Source organism: Mastomys coucha, unplaced genomic scaffold (genome assembly GCF_008632895.1).
Source record: "Mastomys coucha isolate ucsf_1 unplaced genomic scaffold, UCSF_Mcou_1 pScaffold7, whole genome shotgun sequence".
NCBI lineage: Eukaryota > Metazoa > Chordata > Mammalia > Rodentia > Muridae > Mastomys > Mastomys coucha.
In genome coordinates, this window is record NW_022196913.1 from 72,644,514 (window position 1) to 72,669,371 (window position 24,858).

At 37.9% G+C, this 24,858-nt stretch overlaps 1 protein-coding gene across 2 annotated transcripts in view; it reads left to right on the forward strand.

The window, feature by feature from the left end:
• The window catches only part of Cpq (carboxypeptidase Q), a 466,114-nt gene that overhangs the window by 326,522 nt on the left and 114,734 nt on the right, over nt 1–24,858 (forward strand). For both annotated transcript variants that reach the window (XM_031358720.1, XM_031358719.1), the window contains exon 6: nt 21,275–21,366. In XM_031358720.1, the coding sequence (XP_031214580.1) occupies nt 21,275–21,366 (92 nt within the window). The remainder of the gene's footprint in view (nt 1–21,274; nt 21,367–24,858) is intronic.

A 24,858-nucleotide genomic window follows, 5' to 3' on the forward strand; every position in this document is an offset into this window, starting at 1 on the left:
AATTACTTGTTCAAAACAACTTAATGTTTCCTGCTATTAATCCCTCACCCAAACACACAGAAATAAATTGAAGCAACATGGTGGTGAATCAAGCCAGAAAGCTCAGGAATGAGAATCAATAGCTCACTAGTCCAATAATGTGGTGATATTTGCTTGAACATTTTGTATATTCTTACAAAATGTGAACAGTGTGCTCTCAACTTGTAGCCAGGGTGGATGCACAGCTAAGCACAGTTCTTCCCCTTTTATTTCTTAGTGCTGTGAGTGTCCCAGACTACAGCTGTTCTTACTGGAACCTCTTGAGTATATGTTCCATAAATTTGTCAATATCTTCCTCCACACCATAGGACTGTCCCCAAGAAGGTTATCCCCAAACAACTGAGGACACAGATGCCTATAGAATGAAGGCTCTGACCTGGACTTCATATGGAATGGTCTGGTTTCAAATTCTATTTCTGTCTTTTGAGATGGATGTGACCATGAATCTGAGTTACTTTACTTAACAAGGTTCAGCCTACTGAGCTGAAATGGAATGAGTAATCAAGCTTCATTTTGTTACTGAACATCTTTGTTCTTTAGTGTTCTATGCACATGAAATTCACTGGGACACCATGGAAGTCTGTGATCTGAAACTAACACCTCAGTACATTTGAAAAGTATATTCAATTTTGGATTAATGAAATAACTCACTTGGTAATCTGCATAACAAGAATAAGGAAACAAGTTAGATCCCAGGGATACATATGAGAGAGAAGAGCTTGGCATCAATTGCAACCGTGAAGCTACCAAAGTAGAGGCAGGGAAATCCCTGAGACTTCTGGCTAGCTAGGACAGACTACTTGGTAAATTCTAGGCAAGTGGAAGACCCTTCTCAAAATAATAACAACAAAATAGCATTCAGCTGGATCATGCAGTGGATAAAAGAGAACCCATGTCATAGAAGAGAAGTGATTAGCAAAAATTCTTCTCTGATATCCCCAAATATACTGTGACACATGCATGCCTACTTACAAGCATATATGTATACACAGGCACAGGAAAATAAATGTTTAAAAATTTGTGGATACAACCTAAGAGGTCCTAAGGTTTCCCTGTGACCTACACATGCAGGCATGTTGACATTAGTTAAAGGGCACATGTACACATGTATACACACACACACACACACACACACACAAAGAGAGAGAGAGAGAGAGAGAGGCAGAGACAGAGACAGAGACAGAGACAGAGACAGAAATTTTAAAAGAAAAAAACTCCTCTAGGACCTTAGATAAAATGCCCTACATTGGGGAGAGGGAACTTATAAGAGCCCACCTCCAGAAGAAAGACAGGGCATCAAGTGAGGGATGGGGTTGCCGTCCCACAGTCAAAACTCTGACCCATAATTGTTTCTGTCTGAAAGAACTTCAGGGATGGAAATGGAGAGGAGCGTGAGGAAAAGAAGGTCCAGCGACAGGCCCAAAGTGGGATCCAGCTCAAGGGGAGGTCCCAAGGCCTGACACTATTACTGAGGCTATGAAGTGCTCACAAAAGGGGACCTATCATGACTGCCCTCAAAAAGACCCAACAAGCAGCTGAAAGAGTCAGATGCAGATATTTGCACCCAACCAATGGACAGAAGCAGCTGATGCCTGTGATTGAATTAGGGGAAAGCTGGAATTAGCTGAGGAAGGTGACCAGCAGTATCAATTAATCTGGACCCCTGAGATCTCTCAGATACTGAAACACCAACCAGGAAGCATACACCAGCTGAAAGGAGGCCCCCAACACATATACAGCAGAGGACTTCTGGGTCAGGGATTAGTCAGAGAAGATGCACCTAACCCTCAAGAAACTGGAGGCCCCAGGGAGTTTAGAGGTCGGGTAAAGTGGGGACATTTTCATGGAGACAGGGGCCGGGGAGGAGGTATGGGATGTAGAACAGTAGGAGGGTGGATTGGGAAGGAATAAAACCTGGAGTTTAAAATAAATAAATAAATTTTTTTAAAATAGCAATTAAAAGTAAACAAAAGCAAAAAAGAGAACGCTCCTCATTTTTTTGTACATTCTTATTGACATTCTACCTTTCTTGTCTGCCCATCTTGTCAGCATTTATACTAAGTAATTTAGTTTCTTACATTAGAGATTTTTCTCCATGTAAGGAGTTCTGAGTCCTGGTGTTCTCAAAGAGGTCTGGGCAGTACAATTAACATAAAGTCTGACTTCATCTCCATCCTCTAGTGTGGACCAGCCATGTGGCATTTTTTAAGTAATTGCCTTCTTTTAATCGTGGTTTGCCTATCTATTACTTAGGGATGCTGCAGTCAGATATCATAGTCTCAAGTACAATATGATTGTTGTGGAAAACAAATGATGATGTCTGGAAAGAAATTACCACAGTGTCTAACATAGTGTTAATTGCCCAGTATACCCAATTACTCTCTGCCTCAAGTCCCACCTCCTTAACAATTGGCCAGCTGTCTCTTACAGCACTGATGCAACTGTAAATATCTTCACAGTTACACAGTTGATCTCCAGCAATCCAAGCCTTGATTATCTCTGTCCTCCAAATTGACTCCTAAACTCTATTTTTTCTATTCCAACAGTATTTATTTCTTGATAATAACAACTGTTATTTTCACAACAGTCTTGACTGTAGTAGTATCTTGATTTTTGAAAAGCTTGTGGCTCTTTTGGTGTTGGGCATTCATTTTGTTGATGACTTTAACAGCATGTTAGACTTACTCACTTCCTAGATTCATCTTTAGTTTTTATGGAGTTCAGTTTCCTGTAGCTCAAGCACATCTTGAATCATGCATTTGAAAGGTATCATTCTTTTCTGTTTCCTACACATACAAAATCCATAGCAATTTTTGGACCCAATGGTTGAACATTGTGTTATCCCCATTGCTATGAATCTGGGGATTCTCATCATCTTAGGGACCAGTTGCAAGACACCTAAGATAGCATATACAAAATGCCCTTCTTTGTATTCCAATTCTCAATAACCACACCTTTACTCAAACTAATAGAAACTGTCTCTTGGGAATTAGTTTCAGTTGGTGTTTGAAGGTACTAACACAGACCTCTGAGTAATAGGAATACATGCAGCCTTGCTAGAATAATATAAAATCTTCACCTGAATAGAAACAAAAACCAGAGGCTGTTCAGGATTGGCCACGCCTTGACTGTGGTTTATCATTTGGAAAGGGAGGGGCATGAAGCATGAGAAGATGGCTTCCTACCAGATTATTTTGGGTTTCAATCTTGGCTCTGCCAGTTACCAAGTACTAAGGGCAAGAAACTTAATTTCTATCCTTCTCAGTTTTATTATTTAAAAAAACAAAAACAAAAAAGAAAGTTAATAGTGATTGCTTCTCAGAACTAAATGGGATAATATTTATGACAATACCATAAGATTCTGTGTGTAAGTATCATAGTAGAATTTTTGGCTTTCATTACTCTGAACATGTCCCTAAACAGAAACAATTTCAGGGAGAGAGCATTTGTTTTGATTCATGCTTTAAGGGAATGTAGACCACTAGGGCAGGCAGCAGGAGGATAAGGCATCTTGTTACATTGTGTATGCAATTGAGAAACAGAAAGAAATGAGTGCTTGTTCATCAGGATTTCTCATTTTCCTCTTGGATTCCTTTGGGCCTGGAGAATGGTGTGGTTTCACTCTTCCCTTAAACGTCTCTTAAAGCACCTTTACATATTTGTGCACAAGTGTGTCTCCTAGATGGTGATTCTTGTCTTCATTAAAGTCAGTAATGAAGATTAAACATCCTAAGTCCATCTCTTGCCAACTAGACATTCAAAGACATCACTTTTAAATCATACTATTCTACTCCTGGTCCTCAGAACCTCATAGCTAAATTAAAATGTAAAGCGTGTTTAGTTCATTTTCTGCAGTCTCCTAAGTTTTAAATGTTTCAATATTGTTTAGAAGGCTAAGTGCAAAGTCTTCACCTTGAGTTGAGATAATCTGTTAACTAAAAACACTGTAAAATCACTAGGCAAGTTATGTACTTTCAGTGTAAAACGTCATGGAATACACATTCTCATTCCAAAGTGGAGGAACAGGCACACAAAAAGGAAAATTTAAACTTACATAGGACCTGAAACCTAACAGGACAAACTCAGAACCCTGTAGCTATGTCTGATACTTGGGTCTTATCATGGCATCATATGTACCATATTAGCCATGGATAGTCCCTCCTTCCAAGTCTGTGGTCTGCAGCCTGTATGACCACTTGAAAGCCAGTTCCTGGAGCTTCCCTTTCCTGGCAGGCATTCCATCATCGTTGCTTTCCCACTGGTCTAGGTTCTCCACCCACTACTCAGGCTCCTTCTTCAACACCCACTCAACAGATTCATGCAGGTCTCAGTGGCTTTCTGAATCCTTGGTGCAAATTTCCTTGACCCTATAACCTCTACCTTCCATGTCAGCATTACATGGATAAAATCAAATTCTGCTTCCAGTTTGACACTTAGTCTTGTCTCTTTGCACCACTTTCTACAGTTTCTCTTTATATTCATAACTGAGCCTTGAGAAACCCTTCCTTAAGCAGTTACTTTTCAGGAGGGTACAATGAAGACTCTGTTTTTAGACACTAGCCATTCAAAGGCATTAGGATTGTTATGCCCTAGAGCCTGTAGAGAGTAATGGGATACCTTACCTTCCCAGTGGTTATCTTGCTGCCCCAGTGCAAAGCGAGTCTTCTTTTCAATGGTGCTGTGCTCTCCAACAACTATATCCACTTTGCCCAGACCTATCTTATCTTCAATTATACTTCCCTTGACACACTTCAAACTCCTTCCCTTGACACACTTTGCTCTCACTCTTGCTCTCTCTCTCTCTAAATTTTCTTCACCAAACAACTTAGTCTATATTCATTGTATTCAACTTCCCTCAAGCATATAGAACATAAGAAAAGCACATACAGATACTTTGCTATAATATTCCATGAATGGCCTCTAATCCAGTTCCTCATATAATCCTTGTTTCCTTCTGAACTTTCATGAGCACAGTCTTTACTGTCCTCATTTCTATCAGCACTCTAGTTATCCAGACTCTGATATCACGATGGCCCCTTAATTTCAGACTACAAAGTTAGACAACATCTATAGGCTACCACAGATCCAAAGATGTTGCATGTCTCCTGCAAACCACTTCAGGAGGCCTAAGAATCATGTGTTCAAGTTCCTTATAGAAACAATTCCAGTTTTTGGTACCAATGTTCTCTAATAATTTTGTTGTTGTTGTTGTTGTTGTTGAATGCTGTGACTATTTACTTGGAAAGGAACAAAGTAAGAGGAAAGGTTTCCTTTGGCTAATGATTTCAGGGCACATAGTCCATTATGCTGTATGGCATCAAGAGTGTAAAGATGTCAGTTATACTGTAGACACAAAAAAGAAACATAAAAGAATGCTAGTGCTCACCATATTGTCTCCTTTTCCTATTTCACTTAATATGGTTTCCAGGCTGTGGATGGGCACACCAGTGCTTGGGGTATGTAATCCTCTTCAGTTCGTCCCTTTGGAAATGCCTTCACAGGTGTGCAGAAATGTGCCTTCTAAGTGGTTTTCAATCTATTCAAGTTGACAATGGAAGTTAACCAGCATACCAGCCCAGGAGTCGGTGCCCAATAAATCTTGGCCACTTCTTCCAACATTATATTCTCATCTCTTATGACGCCCTTTATGAAAGGAAATTGTGACAAGTTCCTGATTAGACAGAAACCATTCCATCTCCAAGGGAGAATACACAGCATAAGTGTGGCTTCATAGAATGAATTGGATAGTGTTCCTTCTGTTTCTATTTTGTGGAATAGTTTGAAGAGTATTGGTATTAGGTCTTCTTTAAAGGTCTGATAGAATTCTCCACTAAACCCATTTGGTCCTAGGCTTTTTTTTGGCTGGGACGTTTAATTATTTTTAATAGCTGGTGCTATTTCTTTAGGGGTTATGGGACTGTTAGATGGTTTATCTGATCCTGATTTAACTTTGGTACCTAGTATCTGTCTAGAAAATTGTCCATTTCTTCCAAATTTTCCCATGTTGAATATAGAGTTTTGTAGTAGGATCTGATGATTTTTTGAATTTCCTTATTTTCTGTTGTTCTATCTCATTTTTCATTTCTGATTTTGTTAATTTGGATACTGTCTCTGTGTCCTATGGTTAGTCTGGCTAAGGGTTTTTATGCATCTTATTGATTTTCTCAAAGAAATAGATCCTGGTTTTGTTGATTCTTTGTAAATTTTTTGTTCTTTGGTTATATTTGGTTGATTTTAGTGCTGAGTTTGATTATTTCCTGTCATTTTCTCCTCTGATTTTGCTTCTTTTGTTCTAGAGCTTTCAGAAGTGCTGTCAAATTGCAGGTGTATGCCCTCTCCAGTTTCTTTTTTAGAGGCACTTATACCTATGAATTTCCATGTTAGCACTTCTTTCATTGTGTCCCATAAGTTTAGGTATGTTGAACTTTCATTTAGTTACATTCTAAAGTCTTTAATTTCTTTATTCCTTCCTTGACCAAGTTATCATTGAGTAGGGTGTTGTTCAGCTTCCATATGTATGTGGACTTTCTGTTATTTTTGTTGCTACTGAGGACCAACCTTAGTCCTTGGTGATCTGATAGGATGAATGGGATTATTTCAATCTTCTTGTATCTGTTGGGGCCTATTTTGTGCTGATTAATGGTCAATTTTGGGAAGGCACCATGAGGTTCTGAAAAGAAGGTATATTCTTCTGTTTTAGGATGAAATGCTTTATACATATCTGTTAGATCCATTTGGTCCATAACTTCTGTTAGTTTCAATGTGTCTCTGCTTAGTTTGTATTTAGATGATCATTCCACTGATGGGAGTGGGATGTTGAAGTCTCCCACTATTATTTGTGAGGTGCAATGTGTGCTTTGAGGTTTAGTAAAGATTCTTTTATGAATGTGGGTGCCCTGGCATTTGGAGCATAGATGTTCAGAATTGAGAATTCTTCTTGGTAGATTTTTCCTTTGATGCGTATGAAATATTCTTCCTTGTCCTTTTTGATAACTTTTGGTTGAAAGTTGACTTTACTTGATATTATAATGGCTACTACAGCTTGTTTCTTGGGACCATTTTCTTGGAAAATGTTTTCTAGCCATTTATTCTGAGATAGTGCCTGTCTTTGACAATGAGGTGTGTTTCCTGTATGTGGCAAAATGCTGGGTCCAGTCTGTTATTCTATGTCTTTTTATTGGGGAATTGAGTCCATTGATGATAAGACATATTAAGGAATAGTGATTGTTGCTTCCTGTTATTTTTGATGTTATTTTTATTTTGTGTGGCTATCTTCCTTTGGGATTGTTGAAAGAAGATTACTTTCTTGCTTTTTCTAGGGTGTAGTTTCCCTCTTTGTGTTGGAGTTTCCCATGTATTATCCTTTGTAGGGCATGATTTGTGGAAAGATATTGTGTAAATTTGGTTTTGTCATGGAATATCTTCTTTTCTCCATCTATGGTAATTGAGAGTTTTGCTAGGTATAGTAGCCTGGGCTGGCATTTGTGTTCTCTTAGGGTCTGTATGACATCTGCCCTGGGTCTTCTAGCTTTCATAGTCTCTGGTGAGAAGTCTGGTGTAATTCTGATAGGCCTGCCTTTATATGTTACTTAACTTTTTTCCCTTACTGCTTTTAATACTCTTTCTTTGTTTATTGCATTTGGTGTTTTAATTATTATGTGACAGGAAGAATTTCTTTTCTGGTCCAGTCTATTTGGGGTTCTGTAGGCTTCTTGTATGTTCATGGGTATCTCTTTCTTTATGTTCAGGAAGTTTTCTTCAATAATTTTGTTGAAGATATTTACTGGCCCTTTAAGTTGGGAATCTTCACTCTCTTCTATACCCATTACCCTTAGGTTTGGTCTACTCATTGTGTCCTGGATTTATTGAATGTTTTGGGCCAGGAGCTTTTTGCATTTTGCATTTTCTTTGTCTGTTGTGTCAATGTTTTCAATGGTATTTTCTGCACCTGATATTCTCTCTTCTGTCTCTTGTATTCTGTTGGTGATCTATGGCTCCTGATCTCTTTCCTAGGTTTTCTAACTCCAGGGTTGTCTCCCTTTGTGATTTCTGTATTGTTTCTATTTCCATTTTTAGATCTGGATAGTTTTGTCCAATTCTTTCACCTGTTTGATTGTGTTTTCCTGTAATTCTTTAAGGGATTTTTGTGTTTCCTCTTTAAGGGCTTCTAGCTGTTTACTTGTGTTCTCCTATATTTCTTTAAGGGAGTTGTTTATGCCCTTCTTAAAGTCCTTTGTCATTGTCTTGAGATGTGATTTTAAATCAGTCTTGCTTTTCTGGTGTGTTGTGATGTCCAGGGCTCGCTGTGGTAGGAGAACTGGGTTCTGATGATGCCAAGTAACCTTGGTTTCTATTCCTCATGTTCTTGCCCTTGCCTCTTGCCATCTGGTTATCTCTGGTGTTAGCTGGTCTTGCTGTTTCTGACTGTGGCTTGTCTCTCCAGCAAGCCTGTGTGAGACCAGATCTCTCCAGGAGGAATTAGGGTATGGAGAGCTGCAGCTCAGGGTAAGCTCCCAGGTGCAGATGGAAACTGGAAGTATCCTCTCCCAGGCTGCTCCTTGGATCTTGTGTCCTGAGGCTTCTGGGCGGGTCCCTTTGAGCAGAAGTGGTAGTCTTACCCATGCCTGTAGGCACTCCTGGGAGACCAGTTCTCTCTAGATGGTATTTGGGTATGGAGCGTTGTGGCACATGATCAGCTTCCAAACATTGCTTTTCTTAATTATTTTTTTAGGGTGTTCTCAAAGTGCCTGCAATAGTGATTATAGTGATTATGGCAATAATGTAGTGATTTCTTACTTTACTTTTTGTCTTCTAGAATATTACTTTCATAAATTTATTGCACATGATTTCTTCTGTTCCCAATTCCTTGGTTGTTGTTGCACAAGCAAAACTCATATTTTTATTGGCTTTGATTTATATATTGAAATATATGCTTGTGCTTTAACACTGATGGTGTTTTAAATAAATATCCAAGGTGGGAATTAGAAACTAAATGAGTTAGGACAGATAATAATGTTTTTGATATGTTGACATCTACATGGAGATAAAAATGTTTCAGTAGATTGATTTTTAAGGTTTAATGACAGGGGTCCTGGGAAAAGTGCTTAGAATGGAAGCATCACATTCCTTCCCACACTAAGTACATAATTCTGCATAAATTTGGTTTCATTTCAAGAGTGGAGTGTTCACAGACTGAATATACTCCTATAAACTTGACCCTAGAAAGGCAGCAGATAAACTTAGAGAGCCATTCTCAGACAATAATCCCCCAAGGTATTAAGTAAATTTTTACAAGCTCCTGTAAATAGTTTTGACAGGCTACATGGAGTTTCTCCCTTACCCTGTAAGCTTTTATACATATGGGAAAGTAAACATTGCATAAGTTTAAATAATCTATTACTTTGACCATACAAGGCTCTTCAAATGTGAAACACTGAAATTTCAAATAAATATTCCTAAATTTGCTCTAAGCTTTTTCTCATCTTGAGAATCCAAGAGTACCTCAATCTTACATATTTTTTTTTTGCTTTTTATCTTTTAATTGGAAATAGATTCTTTTCTTATACAATACATGATACATTACAACCATAGTTTTTTTTTTCTCTTTCTCCTCCTTCCCCTCACCTCCCCTCTCCCTTCAGGAAATAAGATTCTTTTCTCATATAATACATCCCATCAACCTTTTTTCTCCCTCTATTCCCCCAAGCTTACCCCTAACCTCCCCTCTTCGCCTTCCATTTCCTTTTCAGGAAAGAACAGGTCTCTAAGAGATGACAGCCAAATAGGACAAATATTTTCAATGTTGAAAAGTGCCTCACACTTTTCATAAGGGCAAAAAGAGCACTTCCCCTGAGAGACCAAATGCTTCTGTGGGGGGAGAGGTCAGTATTTACAAATTCATTAGTTATAACATCATAGCTATACTGGAGACAGGATATTTCAGTCGGATTCTACCTTATTCCACTTGCTCCTGACTCACATAATTCCCAAGGTCTTCTGTCCTTTATTTAAATATAACTGGTAATAAATCTAATACTTTAAACTATCCAATCTGTAACTCTTTGCAGCTTAAAACAAATTTCATTAGTTGTACTGGTCTATAACTTAATAAATATGAATGGAGCTCCTTGATTTACCAGTGACTATATATGAAAATCCCCCAAAGAAATTGAACTAGCAATGATTAATTTCCAAATTGGTGGACCCAAGAAGTGATAGCTCTGAACTTCAGAGACAGTAGAGAGCTATAAATAAGTCCACATAGGGCTGGGGATGTCCCAAGATCATTGACCTTCAAAACCCAAGAATGTGTATGAAAATCCACTGAAACAGGAAGATATGTGCTCTTTATAGAGAAAAATAAATGAATGTTACAGGCAATTGCTTTTATTGACAATGTTGTATATGCAATATTTACATAAATATACATATATGGTGATTTGTACTCAAAACTTGTTTCCTGCTAGAGAAGTGTTGCCAAAAATGCTGGAATAAAGCTACAGGTAACAGGAGTGATCTTGCTCAATTGCCGAGGGTCACCTATAATACATGTCTTCCTGCAGGTTTCCAAAGTTCAGGGATTCAAGGTGAGTACCACCATGCTCAGCTACTGAAGTTTTATAAAGCCAATGACATAATCAAAGTGGGATTTTAGGATTTGGCAATATTAGACAGGTAACTGGAAGAAATGGTTACTTGGTCACACAGCAAGTCAAGGGGCTTAGTTATGTCTGTCACATGGAAATGGAGGGAAAGCATTCCGAGGACACTTTGGTAATCTTATCTTTTCATGGTGAGACTATGAGGAAATTACCTTGGAATACAAATTTGTGTTGAAACACATTTAAAAATGAATTGGTCTGTGAAATGCTCTATGCTGAAAAGTAAATATAAGAAAAACCAATAGAAAATGTCCTTATTGTGGTCAAAATCAATAAAGGATTAAAATATTCATGTTTCAATAATTTACAGATAATCCCACAATGAATTTTTTACACATGGTAACTCCTTGAAAGTGAAGATAGCATCTTCTCTCTCTCCATAAAAAGGGAACTTTGGAAGAGGTAACAAAAGCAGCTTAGTGATGACTTCTGCAACAAAATACAAATGTTGTGTGAGGCTGAAAGGGATCCCAAATGTTGTCACCTTTGAACGTTTGTGGGAGCTGAGCTACGTTTTGATAACCCCTGATCTGAAACTCTTCTCCTTCCTGCTACAGTTTCCTATTCACAAAAGTGTAAAAATAAAATGTGTAAAGCCATATTGTTAGATGTATATTCATAAAGGAGTTTTTGTGCTACTTGTACTTGGCTTATGACTTTTTTAAAATGTACTGTGTGTACAGTTCCTCACTAGTTGGTGTTTGGGGAAACAAAATACTTAGCAAAAGTATGATACAGAATTCAAATCCATCATTAAGCAGCCTCTCAATTTCTCCTTGTCTATAAGATCAGTCTGGGACAGGGTAAAAGAAATCACATATTTTAAGAAGACAACTAGATCAGGCTTGTATTGCTATATGGTTTTATTGTTTGTTTGTTTGTTTGTTTGTTTGTTTTTTGGTTTTTCACGAAAGAGTTTCTCTGTATAGCCCTGGCTGTCCTGGAGCTCACTGTGTAAACCAGGCTGGCTTCGAACTCAGAAATCCGCCTGCTTCTGCCTCCCAACTGCTAGGATTAAAGAAGTGTGCCACCACTGCCTGACTGTATTTGCTATATGTTGCAAACATCTTTTTTAAAATGTTGATGAGAAAGCCCTTGATAAGAAGTGTAAATTCATATGTTTTACTTCTAGTCAGGCATCAGATGAAAGACCAACATATGTCAAAATCAAGTTAAAATAAACTACAAATTGTGTATACATGCACATATGAAACTCTGTTTTATAGAATAAAAGTAGATAAAAGACACATAAAAACAAGATGGGATTTAAAAGTCTGTATTAAGTAAAACTGAATATTCTCATATGTACTTGTTAAGAATGTAAACCATTCCTCTGTCTTTAAGGCCTTGAGGAGAAGGAGGAGGTGTTGGAGGAGGAGAAGGTGGAGAAGGAAGAGGAGGAGGAGGAGGAGGAGGAGGAGGAGGAATAGTAGTAATTGCTGTTGTTATTGTAATAGAAAAAACAGAAGGAAGGAAGAAGAAAGAAAGAAACAAAGAAAGGAAGGATGGAGAATAGAAGCTGGGCATAGTGATGAACACTACTAATTTCACTGCTCAGAGGACTGCCACAAGTTCAAGACCAGCCTAGGCAAAGCAAGTGCCAGGCCAGAAAGGACTACATAGAAACATTCTGATTCCCAAAATAAAAATAAAATCCAAAAGTAACAGAAGAACTTAAAAGTGTTTATACCATTTAGACTAAGTATGTCTATTTTTAAGAACTTGACCACAGAGTAAAAACCTTAAATATCAATTATAGATCAGCTAAAAACTAGTGAAAGACTGTTTTCTTGAATATTACAATAAGACCATATAATCCATGACTTCAGTAGGAAATGAGTATAAAGTTTATATATTTGTAAAGTACTAGGTACATATATGTATACAAAAGTTGTAAAGAAAAATAACAATACACTTATGGGGTTTTGTTTGGCTTTCTTTAGCTTTAAATTCACAAAGGATTTTATTGAATTTGTATTAAAATTATCAAAGTAAAACATACTATTCAAACTTAAGATAAAAATATCTATAATTTAAGTCCATTTGCTTAGAAAAAGATCCCTGTGGCCATTATGTATTTATTTAATGACTTAATCAACAAGAGCTATTTAGGCACTTTGACAAGGCCCAGCTGTGCTATAAAAGAGACCATGCAATGGTAGCTGAGGCAGACATAGAAATTGAAGTCCACTTAATCACCTTGGTTACTAGAGTACTTTAACCTGTAATGTTCAGGCTTGGAAGCCTGAAATGGGTAGGTACAGTATGCTTTAGATGACAAGATAGCACTTTTTTCCTTCGAAAATATATTTGGCCTGTCTGTTTAGGAATAAATTAATATTTATTCAGTATTTTCTAAACACTTGCTACTGGTGTAGGATATAAAATGGAAAATTAATAAATTTCAGAAAGTTAGTGGTACATTTGGAAGATTACCATTTAAGTGTGGTTTTAAAAAAATGAATATATAGCATGGGTAGCGGTGGTATACACCTTTAATCCCAGCACTCAGGAGGCAGAGGCAGGTAGATCTCTGTGAGTTCAAGGACATCCTTGTCTGTAGATTAGTTCCAGAACAACCAGGACTACATAGAAAAACCATGTCTTGAGAAATAAATAAATAAATAAATAAATAAATAAGTGAAATTCTAGAGAAAATCAAGAAAGTCATTCTTTGCCTTAAAGTTATATGTGAGAAAGTGTATATGTATATGTGTATGTATATGTATTATGTATATGAGAAAGTAATATTAAAAATGGACTTTGTTGAATGAGTAGAAATTGACCAAATAGAAAAGGCAAATGGGGCTTAGAGATAGAAAAAAGAGAATATATGCAAAAGACCAATGATTTGAAATAGGATGCGTAGCATGTTCAATACTAATAAGCAATGTATCATAGTTTAGGATGAAAGGAATAAGCAGACTATGAGTAGAAAACTGGAATATCCTATAAGTGGCCAGCATATACATGGCTTCTGCATCACCAGTGATTAATAGTGATTTCCTGGATATTAGAACCCTAATCATTACAATGAGGTAGGACTGTTGCTTTGAATTATAGAAATTATTGAGTGTTATAACCTATTCCACAAGCATAATATAAATATAATCACATTGCTTCAAACTGCTTTGAAGGTAGCAACATACACAGAATAAACAGATTATATTTATGAATATGTATGCACACATATGTTTATATGCATATGACAACAGTTAATTAAAAAGAAGCCATGAATTTGAAAGACAGTGTGATGGTTTGTATATGCTTGGCCCAGGGAGTGGCACTATTTGGAAGTGTGGACTTGTTGAGTAGGTGTGTCACTGTGGGAATGGGCTTTAAGACGCTACTTCTAGCTGCCTAGAAGCCAGTATTTTGCTAGCCGACTTCAGTAAAAAATGTAGAGTTCTCAGCTCCTCCCTCACCATGCCTGCCTGAAGGCTGCCATGCTTTCACCTTGATGACAATGGACTGAACCTCTGAACTTGTAAGCCAGCCCCAATTAAACATTGTTCTTATAAGAGTTGCCTTGGTCATGGTATCTGTTCACAGCAGTAAAACCCTAACTAAGACAGCAAAGAGGAGTATATAGGAAGGTTTGAAGGGAAGAAAGGAAAAAGAAAAATTACATAATTATAATCTAAAAACTAAAAGAAATAATAAAACAAACAGAAAAAACTCTGTTTCATCCATTAAGAATGCTTGTTTCTCTTGCAGAGGACCTGGGTTCAATTTTCAGCACCCACATGGTAGCTCACAGCCACCCTTAGCTCCCACAGGCAAGCACATGGAACACATACGTTCATACACATAAAGTAAAATAAATAAATCTATACAAACATTTTTTTAAAAAATCTGTTGCTTTGGCTCAGTGCACCAATGAAGTGCCTGGTTGCTTTGTATTTATACAGCTAAGACAGAGACAAAGTAACTATTCCAAGAACAAAGGTCTTCAAAATCATTCTTTGCTCCTGCTTGTAAAGAACAGGTGCAATTTTCTTCACTAGAATAATTAATCTTTGTCCATTCCCCTATTTTACAAAAATCAATGATAATGTTCTCATCTATTATATGACAAATTGTGTAATTTGCTTAATGTGAAAATAGAACCCCAGCCCTGTGTACATTTAGCCACACTCTGCTCATTCAGTCCATAGGCTCCCAGGCCATTGCTTATCTCTGTAACTTAGACACAATACACACTGGGGATGCATATGCCAGAGTCTTTATCTTTTTAAGAGTAGGCTTTCTCTTCCAACCTGCTGCTAAAGGGGGTTGGACAACTACAGCATTTTTCAACTAGTGTGAGCATATTTCTGTAAGGGCCACATATATTTGTTCTTCAAAATCAGGTCACAGAAGGCAGAACTTAGTCACAGTCCCAATGAGTCAGAGACAGAAGCAAGTGGGTATGAGGACCCATAGTTTGTCTAGAAGTCAGGATTTAAGAAAGGGATCGACAAGAAGATTTAATTTTAGTTTTTTGTTGAAAGCAAAGTTTATTTTGTTTTGCCATTTTCCTAGTTTCAATATAGGTCAGCCAATTGACCTTTTCCATGTATTAGTTAGTAATGCCTCAGTTTCTTTGCCTATAAATTTAGGAATAATAAAACCCACTAATAAACAGATCTTCTCTTCATCTTTCGTTGTAGGTACTATCCCCCCAGCACCACCACTTTGTGAATAAAATAAAAGTAAAATGCAGGTAGATCACATTTGTAAGACAAAATGAAGTTTTGACAATTGTTCTTACAGATAAAAGCCACAAATCTGTCAACTGTTTGTCAAACAGGGTAGAGGTACTCATCAGAAACCCAGTAGATAGCTCATTTTGTGGTGAAAATTCAGAAAGTCCTAATGCCTACCTGGCTAGAGCTAGCTGTGGTCTCCATCCTTCTTCAGGTCATGTGCTTGCTTTGAACTAGGTCTGCATCCCACTGAGTACCACCCAGAACTGGGACATAGCATTACTATGCTTGAGCTCTTTGTTCCCCCTTTCTTCTGTAGAATGAATACCTGCTTTCATCTTTGCTGCTGCTATTGATTTATTCCAATAATAGTTGTGGATACTGCCATTTTACATCCATAAAATATGTGGATTTTAAAACTGGCTTGGAGACACCAAGGTGGATCGATCAGTGAGTAAAGGCTTTGCCTTTATGCCTGATAACCTCAGTTCAATCAACATGGTGAAAGGATAAAACCAAATTCCCACAAATAATTGCCCTCTCTCTTTCTCTTCTTCTTTCTTTCTTTCTCTCTCTCTCTCTCTCTCTCTCTCTCTCTCTCTCTCTCTCTCTCTCTCTCTCTGTGTGTGTATGTGTGTGTGTGTGTGTGTGTGTGTGAGTGTATATGTGTGTGTGTATAGGCACAGGCACATGTATACACACAATTAATACATAAAATGAAAAATAGGTTGGACTTAAGATATTTTATTTAAAGAAAGTATAAATTAAAATTTAAGATGAAATTAAAGTTAAAATAATGCACTAATCTCATTTGGTGCTCAGGTATATTTATCTTTAACCTCATCCATAAAATGTATTCTGACTGTTCTTACCTGAAAAGTGAAGAAGTTCTTTGTGTTTGTTATGGAACATTCTTGCTGAAGTATGCATGCATCTCACTCTAAAATAGGCTGTGTTTTCTACAGCTTAACTGAAATCTGAATTTTCCATGACTGAGGGTCTATACATTTAGAGTTATCCTAAGGCTATATAGAAGAGACATAAGCAATAGGCTTTGTCTTTGTTCTACCATTCTGGACACTTGTCACCAGATGCAAAGCCATCTAGAATTAGGCACAGAAAAACTAAGAAACAGTCCTTGGAAACATGCTATGTTCCAGAGAATATGACTGATACATGTGCTATGTAACATTACCTATGACTGACATGTTAGGTAAGATTGTTTATGTCCTATCCCATTAATTTTCCTAATAATCCCATGAAGTGGTCATTATCTTTTTTACTGTGTAGGAGAAACCATCAGGGTTCAGAGATGGTAGAGCAGGAATGAAACACAGCTCCTTCAGACCACAGGGTCAACATATTGTTCCTTGTGGAATTAGGGGGCTTAGGGATCAAAATGGCACATTGGACAAAGGTCCAAGTCAATGGATGAAATCCCATTCATTTTTCTCAGTTTAGCAACAATCATATTGTGAGAGTGAAAGGAGAGTTCTGAGTCACTTAGGTATTAGCTAGACCCCTGGATTCCTTTTCTCCTGTGGGACCTTCACTCTGTGAAGTAGGTGTGAATGGGTGCTGGGCTTCTCATGGACTCAAAGGGGCTCCGTGTGTGTGGGTGTGTGTGTGTGTGTGTGTGTGTGTGTGTGTGTGGTTTTTGTTTTGTTTTGTTTTGTTTTTAGGGCAAACTATGCTTATGTCTTTTGTAGATCTCTATATTAGTTACTTCAAACAGGTTACTTCCATACTACATTAATATGACTCCACTGGCCCTCTGACTAGTTTGAATTATGAGGGAGACTAATCTTTTCTTTATGATAATGACTTTCAATAGTGCATTCAATCTGCAGGGATCTTCAGAGCATTTGCTTTGAAAATGAATTTTCTTTGCCCTGTACTATCTGTTTATTCTTTTAAAGAAGTCCATCATTCTAATAATTCAGGGTACCATGTTGCTGTTAGGTGTAGAGAAGTGTAGTTCTTCAGTTTCTGAAAGGTTCATGCAACATTATTAGAGAGGTAGAAAGAAAGAAAGATACAGAAGATAGTGAGAAAATCTGTGAATTGCTGTCCTTTAGATGTGACACAGACCTTGGAATCATAAAATTACAACAGCTGCAGTGACTTGCACTGGGTCTGCACAAGACCGGATGTGTACTTACTTAGTGTTGGATAGCAAGGGGACCACAGTGTCATCTACATTACCCATTACTAAGCTATTGGTTACAAACAGAGTCTAGGAGTAAAATAGTCATTTTCCTCAGTTGTCTTTCCACCAGTGAATCCATTGGGCTCCAGTGGATAGTTCCAAAGTGTGGTCACACAGTTGGTCCTGATTTAACTCAGTTGGTCACAAAACAACAAAAAGACATAAAAGTGGGAGGAAACTTATAGGGAAATTGTGTGGAAGGCAACAGGAGTCACAGGAATATAAGAGAAGGTGGGTGGAAGTGAGAGTAATACAAATGCATTGACAAGTATGGAAAACTAGAATATTTGTTTAGAATGCAGCACTGGTACACATTACTCTTTCCCTTGTTGCATACACAAACTCAAAGCTTATTTGATTTACATAATCTTCAAGCACATCTTTTTCTCTTTTCTTTTTTCATTTTCCTTTATTTCTTTGTTTCTTTCTTTTTTGTTTGGTTTGGTTTTTGGTTTTTGATTTTTTTTTTCAAGATAGGGTTTTTCTGTGTAGCCCTGGCTGTCCTGGAACTCTCTTTGTAGACTAGAATGGCTTTAAACTTACAGAGATTCCCCCTGCCTCTGGCTCCAATGTGCTGAAATTAATGGTGTCACTACCATACCAGTCTACATCTCTTCTTTAAGATTTATTTATCATTATCTTATATGTATTTGTCAATGCTTGCATGTATGTTTATACACTACATATTTCTCTGGTTCCCATGGAGAAAGAAGAGGACTTCAGATCTTTTGGGATTAGACTTCCAGTATATTGTGAATGAAACCAAGGTCTTCCACAAGAGTAGCAAGTATACTTAGCCACTTAGCCATCTCTCCAACACCATCAAGTATACTTTTTAAAGAAAATGAACAAAGATCTTTAGCAATCCTGATTATATAACTTTCCTTGACAACCTTGTTAAGTTTATGACATTGTTAACTATTATAGTTGACTATGGAGCAAGTGTTGGGTGCTCCCTTTCTTCATTGCCAATTACTTAAAGACCTTGGAAGAATTTCCTCTCTGAGTATGTGATTCTTTTCCTCTGGGGTGTGTGTGAAAAGTATGTTCTGTTCTGGACAGCTATCATTTAGCTTTACAGTTCATTATTAATGTCAATTACATGCCTGCTACAGGAATTTCCACATACATCATTCTGGCCATCGAGAGGAAGAATTATAGCACAGGTCTAAAATACTATCACTATTTGTCAAACAAGAAGGCTGAGTTTCACCAACTACTGAGGAGTTACACAGCTGTGAACCATCAAAGGTGGGGTTGACTAGATATGTCTGCCTTTCTCACATATAAAACCTTGAAATGAGCTTGAAGAAACATTTTAGGAGGACATGTAGCTGTAAAAGTAGCTTTGAATTTTACTTGAACTATAACTCCAGTTCTAGGGGACCTGATCCCTCTTCTAGCCTCCTCAGGCACTAGTAATGCATACATAGGTGCAAGCAGAACATCTATACTCATACAATAGTTCTGAAAATTTAAGTATAAACCAGGGCCAGTAAATATGGCTCACTGGTTAAAGGTATTTTCTGTTAAGCCTGGCACCTGAGTTAGATCCCAGGACCCAAATGGTAGAAAAAACCCACAATTTGTCCTCTGATCTCTACATGTTGGCCCCACCACACTTGTAACTTAAAAAAAAAAAAACTCTAAATCTTTGCCTTTCAGAAGTATTGGAGATTTTGATCAGAGAAATAATGTGATCTGGTTTCACTTTTGCAAAGATCCTCCCAGCCACAATGTGTATTATCATCTAAGGGAAGGAGAGGGATGCAGCAGCAAGAGATAAATGGCTGCAATAGTTCAGGCAGTAGAGGCTGGAGCTTTGGACCAGAGACTAATGAACTGGGTTCTTGATAGATGCTTAGAGAAGTGTCCGCAGTATTTCCTGATGAGGTAGCTTGCCCAGGCTTTCCTATGAGCTCAGACCTGCAGGCATCTGGGTCCTCAGTTCTTTCACCTAACGTCCCCTGTATGAAATGACATCACAACTATGCTCACCTCAAGGGAAGTGGAGCTCCTTACTTCAGGATTCTTACCATCAGGCTTTTGCAAGGAGAATGTGTCAGTGCCTGGCAGGATGGGCTCGATGGCTCAGGAGCATTTACTGCCCAGACTGTAGCTTGTGAAAAGCTGCAGGGGTGTGGATCTACCTGAGATTGGTAACATGGCTACCTCAGAACCACTGAAAATCCACTGTGACCATCTCTGACAGTTCACCTGCAGGAAGATGGATCCTCAGAATAAGATTGAGGACCAGCTTTATATTCTCTGCTTTTGCTACTTACTAGCAATTATCAAGTCAAAATCAGGAGAAATTTTAATCCTTGTTAGCAAAGTGGCTCATTTAAGACATTGTTTTACCATACTTTCAAAATTGAGACAAAAGCTTCCTGTAGTTAATGATTACTGGACAGTCTTGGTAAACTGCCCCCCCCCAAAAGACTCTAGGTGTGACAAGTCTACCATTAATTAAAAACCTGAGAATAGAGGTAAAAGTGCCTCAGCTTACAGTGGTGGCTGCATCCTTGCCAAACCACTATAAGTTGGGGGGGGAAAATCCTAAGTCAGTGGTTCTCAACCACTGTGACCTCTTTGGTAGGTCAAACTACCCTTTCACAAGTTTTGCCCAAGACCATTGGAAAACAAAGTTATTTAAATTACAGTTTATAACAGGAGCAAAATTGTAGTTATGGGTAGCAATAAAAAGAATTATATGGTTGGGGGTTGCCACAGCACAAGGAACTATATTAAAGGGCTGCAGCATTAGGAAGGTTGAGAACCACTATCCTAAGTATTTCCAAGCACCTCACCTGTCAAGCATCCTGCGACAGCAACTTCACACACTGGAGGGCATTGGTGGTTGTTCCTTGTAATCATGTGACCCACTAGGATCTGTGGCTTGTTACTACTGCTGTCCAGTAATGTGAGAGAGGATCATCCTGCTGATCTCTAGCACACACACACACACACACACACACACACACACACACACACACACAAAATCCAAACGTGGTTCTCTACTAAATAGCTATGTATTTTGTTCATATAATTACAACAGTTGAGTCTGGGACTATCTATACACATTATTTATTGCAAGTCCATGAGGTAGTTGTCATGCTGTGAGTGAAGTAATATGAAGAATGACAGGCTCATTCAATTATATTTCATTGACCTTGTGAGAATGACTTTCTGTTTTCCAGTACATGGTCATGACTAACCACAGACATTGCATCAGCCTCTTAGTTATGAAGTTCCTAGGGAAAGCATGAGAACCTTGTCCATGGATTCATGCTAAGGTGATCCCTGCTCACTGTATCCTGAAATACTGCTAAGTGATTTGGTTCCAATTGACAGCTCTGGGGCGCTGTAAGATCTTAGGCTCCTCCTGACATTGTCTTCTAGATTGGTATAATAAATACTTCACAGAACTTGACCACACACGAGGCTCTGCAAACAACATTGGTCATAACCATTTTTACTTTTACCTTGCCCTAGAGATTATTATTTCTGAAGCTGTACCCTGTGTCATCATCTGTACCCTGAAGCAGGTATGGATGATAACACCAGCAAGAGATGGGTGCCACTGATTCACTCTCATCTCCACAGTGCTAATGAGGTCTCCACCACTTTTAAAACATTCAGAACAAATTGACAGATGCCTTTTATTATTTTCCCAGGGCTGCGTCCAAAGAGGACTCTGCGCCTGGTGCTCTGGACTGCAGAAGAACAAGGAGGAATTGGTGCCTCCCAGTATTACGAGCTACATAAGGTAAAACTAGTCAGCATATGCTGAACACTAACATTTGTAATACCAGCATAAACCAAAAGTATTGGTTTGAATTTGGGTTTTAAAGTCTTCCATAATTGCCTAAGAATTCTTAGCCCTTTGTGGCCGGCTAACTGGCAAATACTGAGTCCTGTCAGCAAGAATGTCCTGGTGAGATGAAGATGTTATGTGTAGCTAAAAGCCCTTCTATTTCCTGATCATACTCATGGCCCTAGAAAACTCTCAGCTGAATCTTGCCATTTTCTTAAGACTCTCAATAGTTCTGCTGCACTCATACATGGCAGGAAGCTAGGTAACCATCGCCTCCCCATTGAACCAAGCCCTCTGCTTTTGTGACACAAATCCTCCTGGAAGTCCTGAGATTTGAGGCCCTGACACCTGCAGTCCTCAAGCAGCCTCACCTTCATGGTGGTAGGAGTGAATGAGCCACAGATCTTTGAACTGGGTACACAGAGGACTGCCTGGTTGGATATTAAACTTAGGTATAGGTGCTACCTGAAGCAAGAAAACTACTGTGGAAGAGCATGATTTTCTAATCTATACACCTTCGTTAACACTGTGGATGGGAAGTTACTACAGAGAGCAACTTTTAAAGAGTAAAATGTATAAGGGTGGGAAACCTTGAGAACAAATTGAATATTAGCTTAAAGAGGAGCTATTTGAGTGTCTCCAAGTGAACAGGGGAAGGAAGTGTGTATATGCCTTCTGTGGAGGAGGAGCATGAGGAGGGGAAGAAGGAGGAGGAGGACCAAACTTCTGTACCCAGCATCCACATAGTAACTTATAATCTCCCCGAACTCCAGTTCTAAGGATCTGATGCCCTTCCCTGACCTCTTTGTATACCAGACAAGCACAAGGTTCACAGACATACACGCAGACAGAACACCATACACATAAAAACAATATATAAATACATAAACAATGAATGTGTAAGCAAATCATAAGTCCCAAGAGTGGGGATAAAAAAGGTTATCCACAGTATCAGCAAGTGGTAAGAGTTCACAAGTAACATCACCGTAGAGGTCTTTTGACATAGAACAATAACAAGAAGTGGAACAAACCTTCCACATCAGTGCTTACTTGACAAAAGCCTATTAGTTGCTCTTGTATCTTATGACAGTAACTTTTACACTAACTATGCTAGCAGGCTCTCTACAGACGATGGCCACTGGCCCACCCCACAGTCCTTCGGTAAATATTACAGTTCTGCAGTATTTCCATATGATAATCTCTATACTGTTTAATAGGAAAAGAAAGTTTTCTATATTTTTGTGGATTATATTCAACAGCAAGTATTTTGCATGGAGGCAGTACATTATTGTAAAGCTCTATCCACAGTCTTCTTCTTGTTGGTTAGAGTTTAATAGCACAGCTGGCTAAGCATGCATGGGACCAGCTGTGGAGAAAAACATTATATAGAAAATTATTGTGTTTTTTTTCTTTTGCTCTTCTGAATGTAATTTTATTTTCTACTTACAGAATCTATTCCTCAATGAATAGTCTAAAGAAATATTTTAATGAACATGTTTAGTTAATCTTTATGAGAGTGAAAGTAATTCACTGTCATTTTCTTAGTAAATATGCCTTAATAATGTGATTTTATTAATATATATACAAAAATTAAATCATAGGACAAAATTCATTGCCAAGACTGATTTTCAAAATTATATTCTGATTAATAGCTACCTTTACTTTATAATTATGCTATCTTGTAGAATATTTGCTTAATTATTATAATACCTATTGAAATTTACTAAACTACTGAAAATTCATTAAGTTATTATAAAATAGATAAAACTATTTGTTCTTAGTATGTGAATTTTTAAATTCACATGGAATTTTACTACAATATCTAAAATGTTCTCTCCACGGAAGCAACTTTCCAGCAAAAAAGTATATACATGGATTTTTGGCAACAGCTTGTAGGTAAAATAATAGAAAACAAACACTTAAGTTTTTTCTATGACTTGACTAAATTAGTCAATCAGAATAAAACTCGTATTTGTCATCTGTCCATCACTATAATGAAGTATCAGTAATAATTATCCTATAAGGAGGAAAGGTTTATTCTAGTTCACAGTTTCAGAGATTTTGGTCCATGATTACTTGGCTCTATTATTTCAAATTTCATGACTAGGTAGACAGAAGAACATCATGCATCCAAACTGCTTAAACCTTATGGTGGTCAGGAAGCAAGAACATATCCCTTTATGATAAGACTCTCTTTTCCAAACCCTCTAAACTATGAATATATAAATATATTAATCGATTCATAAGGTCTCTATAATCTAGTCACCTTGCAAACAAACACCCCACCACTCACTACTGCTGTAGTTTGTATCAAGCCCTCAGTACATAGGGTCTCAGGAGACATTTAAGATTCAAACCATAACAAAAATCATTACTAAGATCAATGCAGCACCTCCCTAACAATTCATAGCATAAAGTCTTATAAAGAATTTCTTATTCTGATGGGTTATACAATGTATGGGTTATACAAAGTTTTCTCTGATGCCTCTTTCATTACATAAGCACATGAATATGAGACTTGTTTAGAGGCATATTGTTTGTGGTTTAAGCTACTTATTCTATCATTTTATTGAGGTTTAACTAGAGGCTTTGCATGGTTTGCTCAGCCTGCTTTGTTATAGACCCCAAGACCGCCAGCAAGGGATAAAACAATGCACAATGAGTTCAGCCCTCCCATATTAATCACTAATTAAGAAAATGCTCGGCTTTAACCCAGAGACTCGGGTGAGATCTGCCATTTTCTCTCTGGTGAGTTTCAAAGACAGGAGCAGCCAGCCTGGAGGCACAGGTCCCACAAGTCGCAGGGGAGCTGAAGGGTGGCAGGGACAGGACAAGCTCTAGTCAGAGACACTAAGAACATCTAACACCAAAAATCAAGAGATGGCGAAAGGCAAACGCAAGAATCCTAACAACAGAAACCAAGACTACTTGGTTTCATCAGAACCTAGTACTCCTACCACAGCAAGTCCTGATATCCCAAAACACTGGAAAAGCAAGAATTGGATCTAAAATCATATCTCACAATGCTGATAGAGGAACTTAAGAAGTACACGAATAACTCCCTTAAAGAAATAGGGTGAAGAACACAGGTAAAGAGGTACAAGCCCTTAAAGAGGAAACAAAAAAATCCCATAAAGAATTACAGGAGATCACAAGTAAATAAATAGAAGCACTTAAAGAGCAAACTCAAAAAATCCCTTAAGGAATTGCAGGAAAACACAAACAAACAGGTGAAGGAATTGACTAAAACCATCCAGGACCTAAAAATGCAAGTAGAAACAATAAAGAAATCATAAAAAGAAACAACTCTGGAGTTAGAAATCTTAGGAAAGAAGTCAGGAAACATACATGCAAGCATCACCAACAGATTACAAGAGATAGAAGAGAGAATCTCAGTAGCAGAAGAAAACATATACAACATTGACAGAACAGTCAAAGAAAATG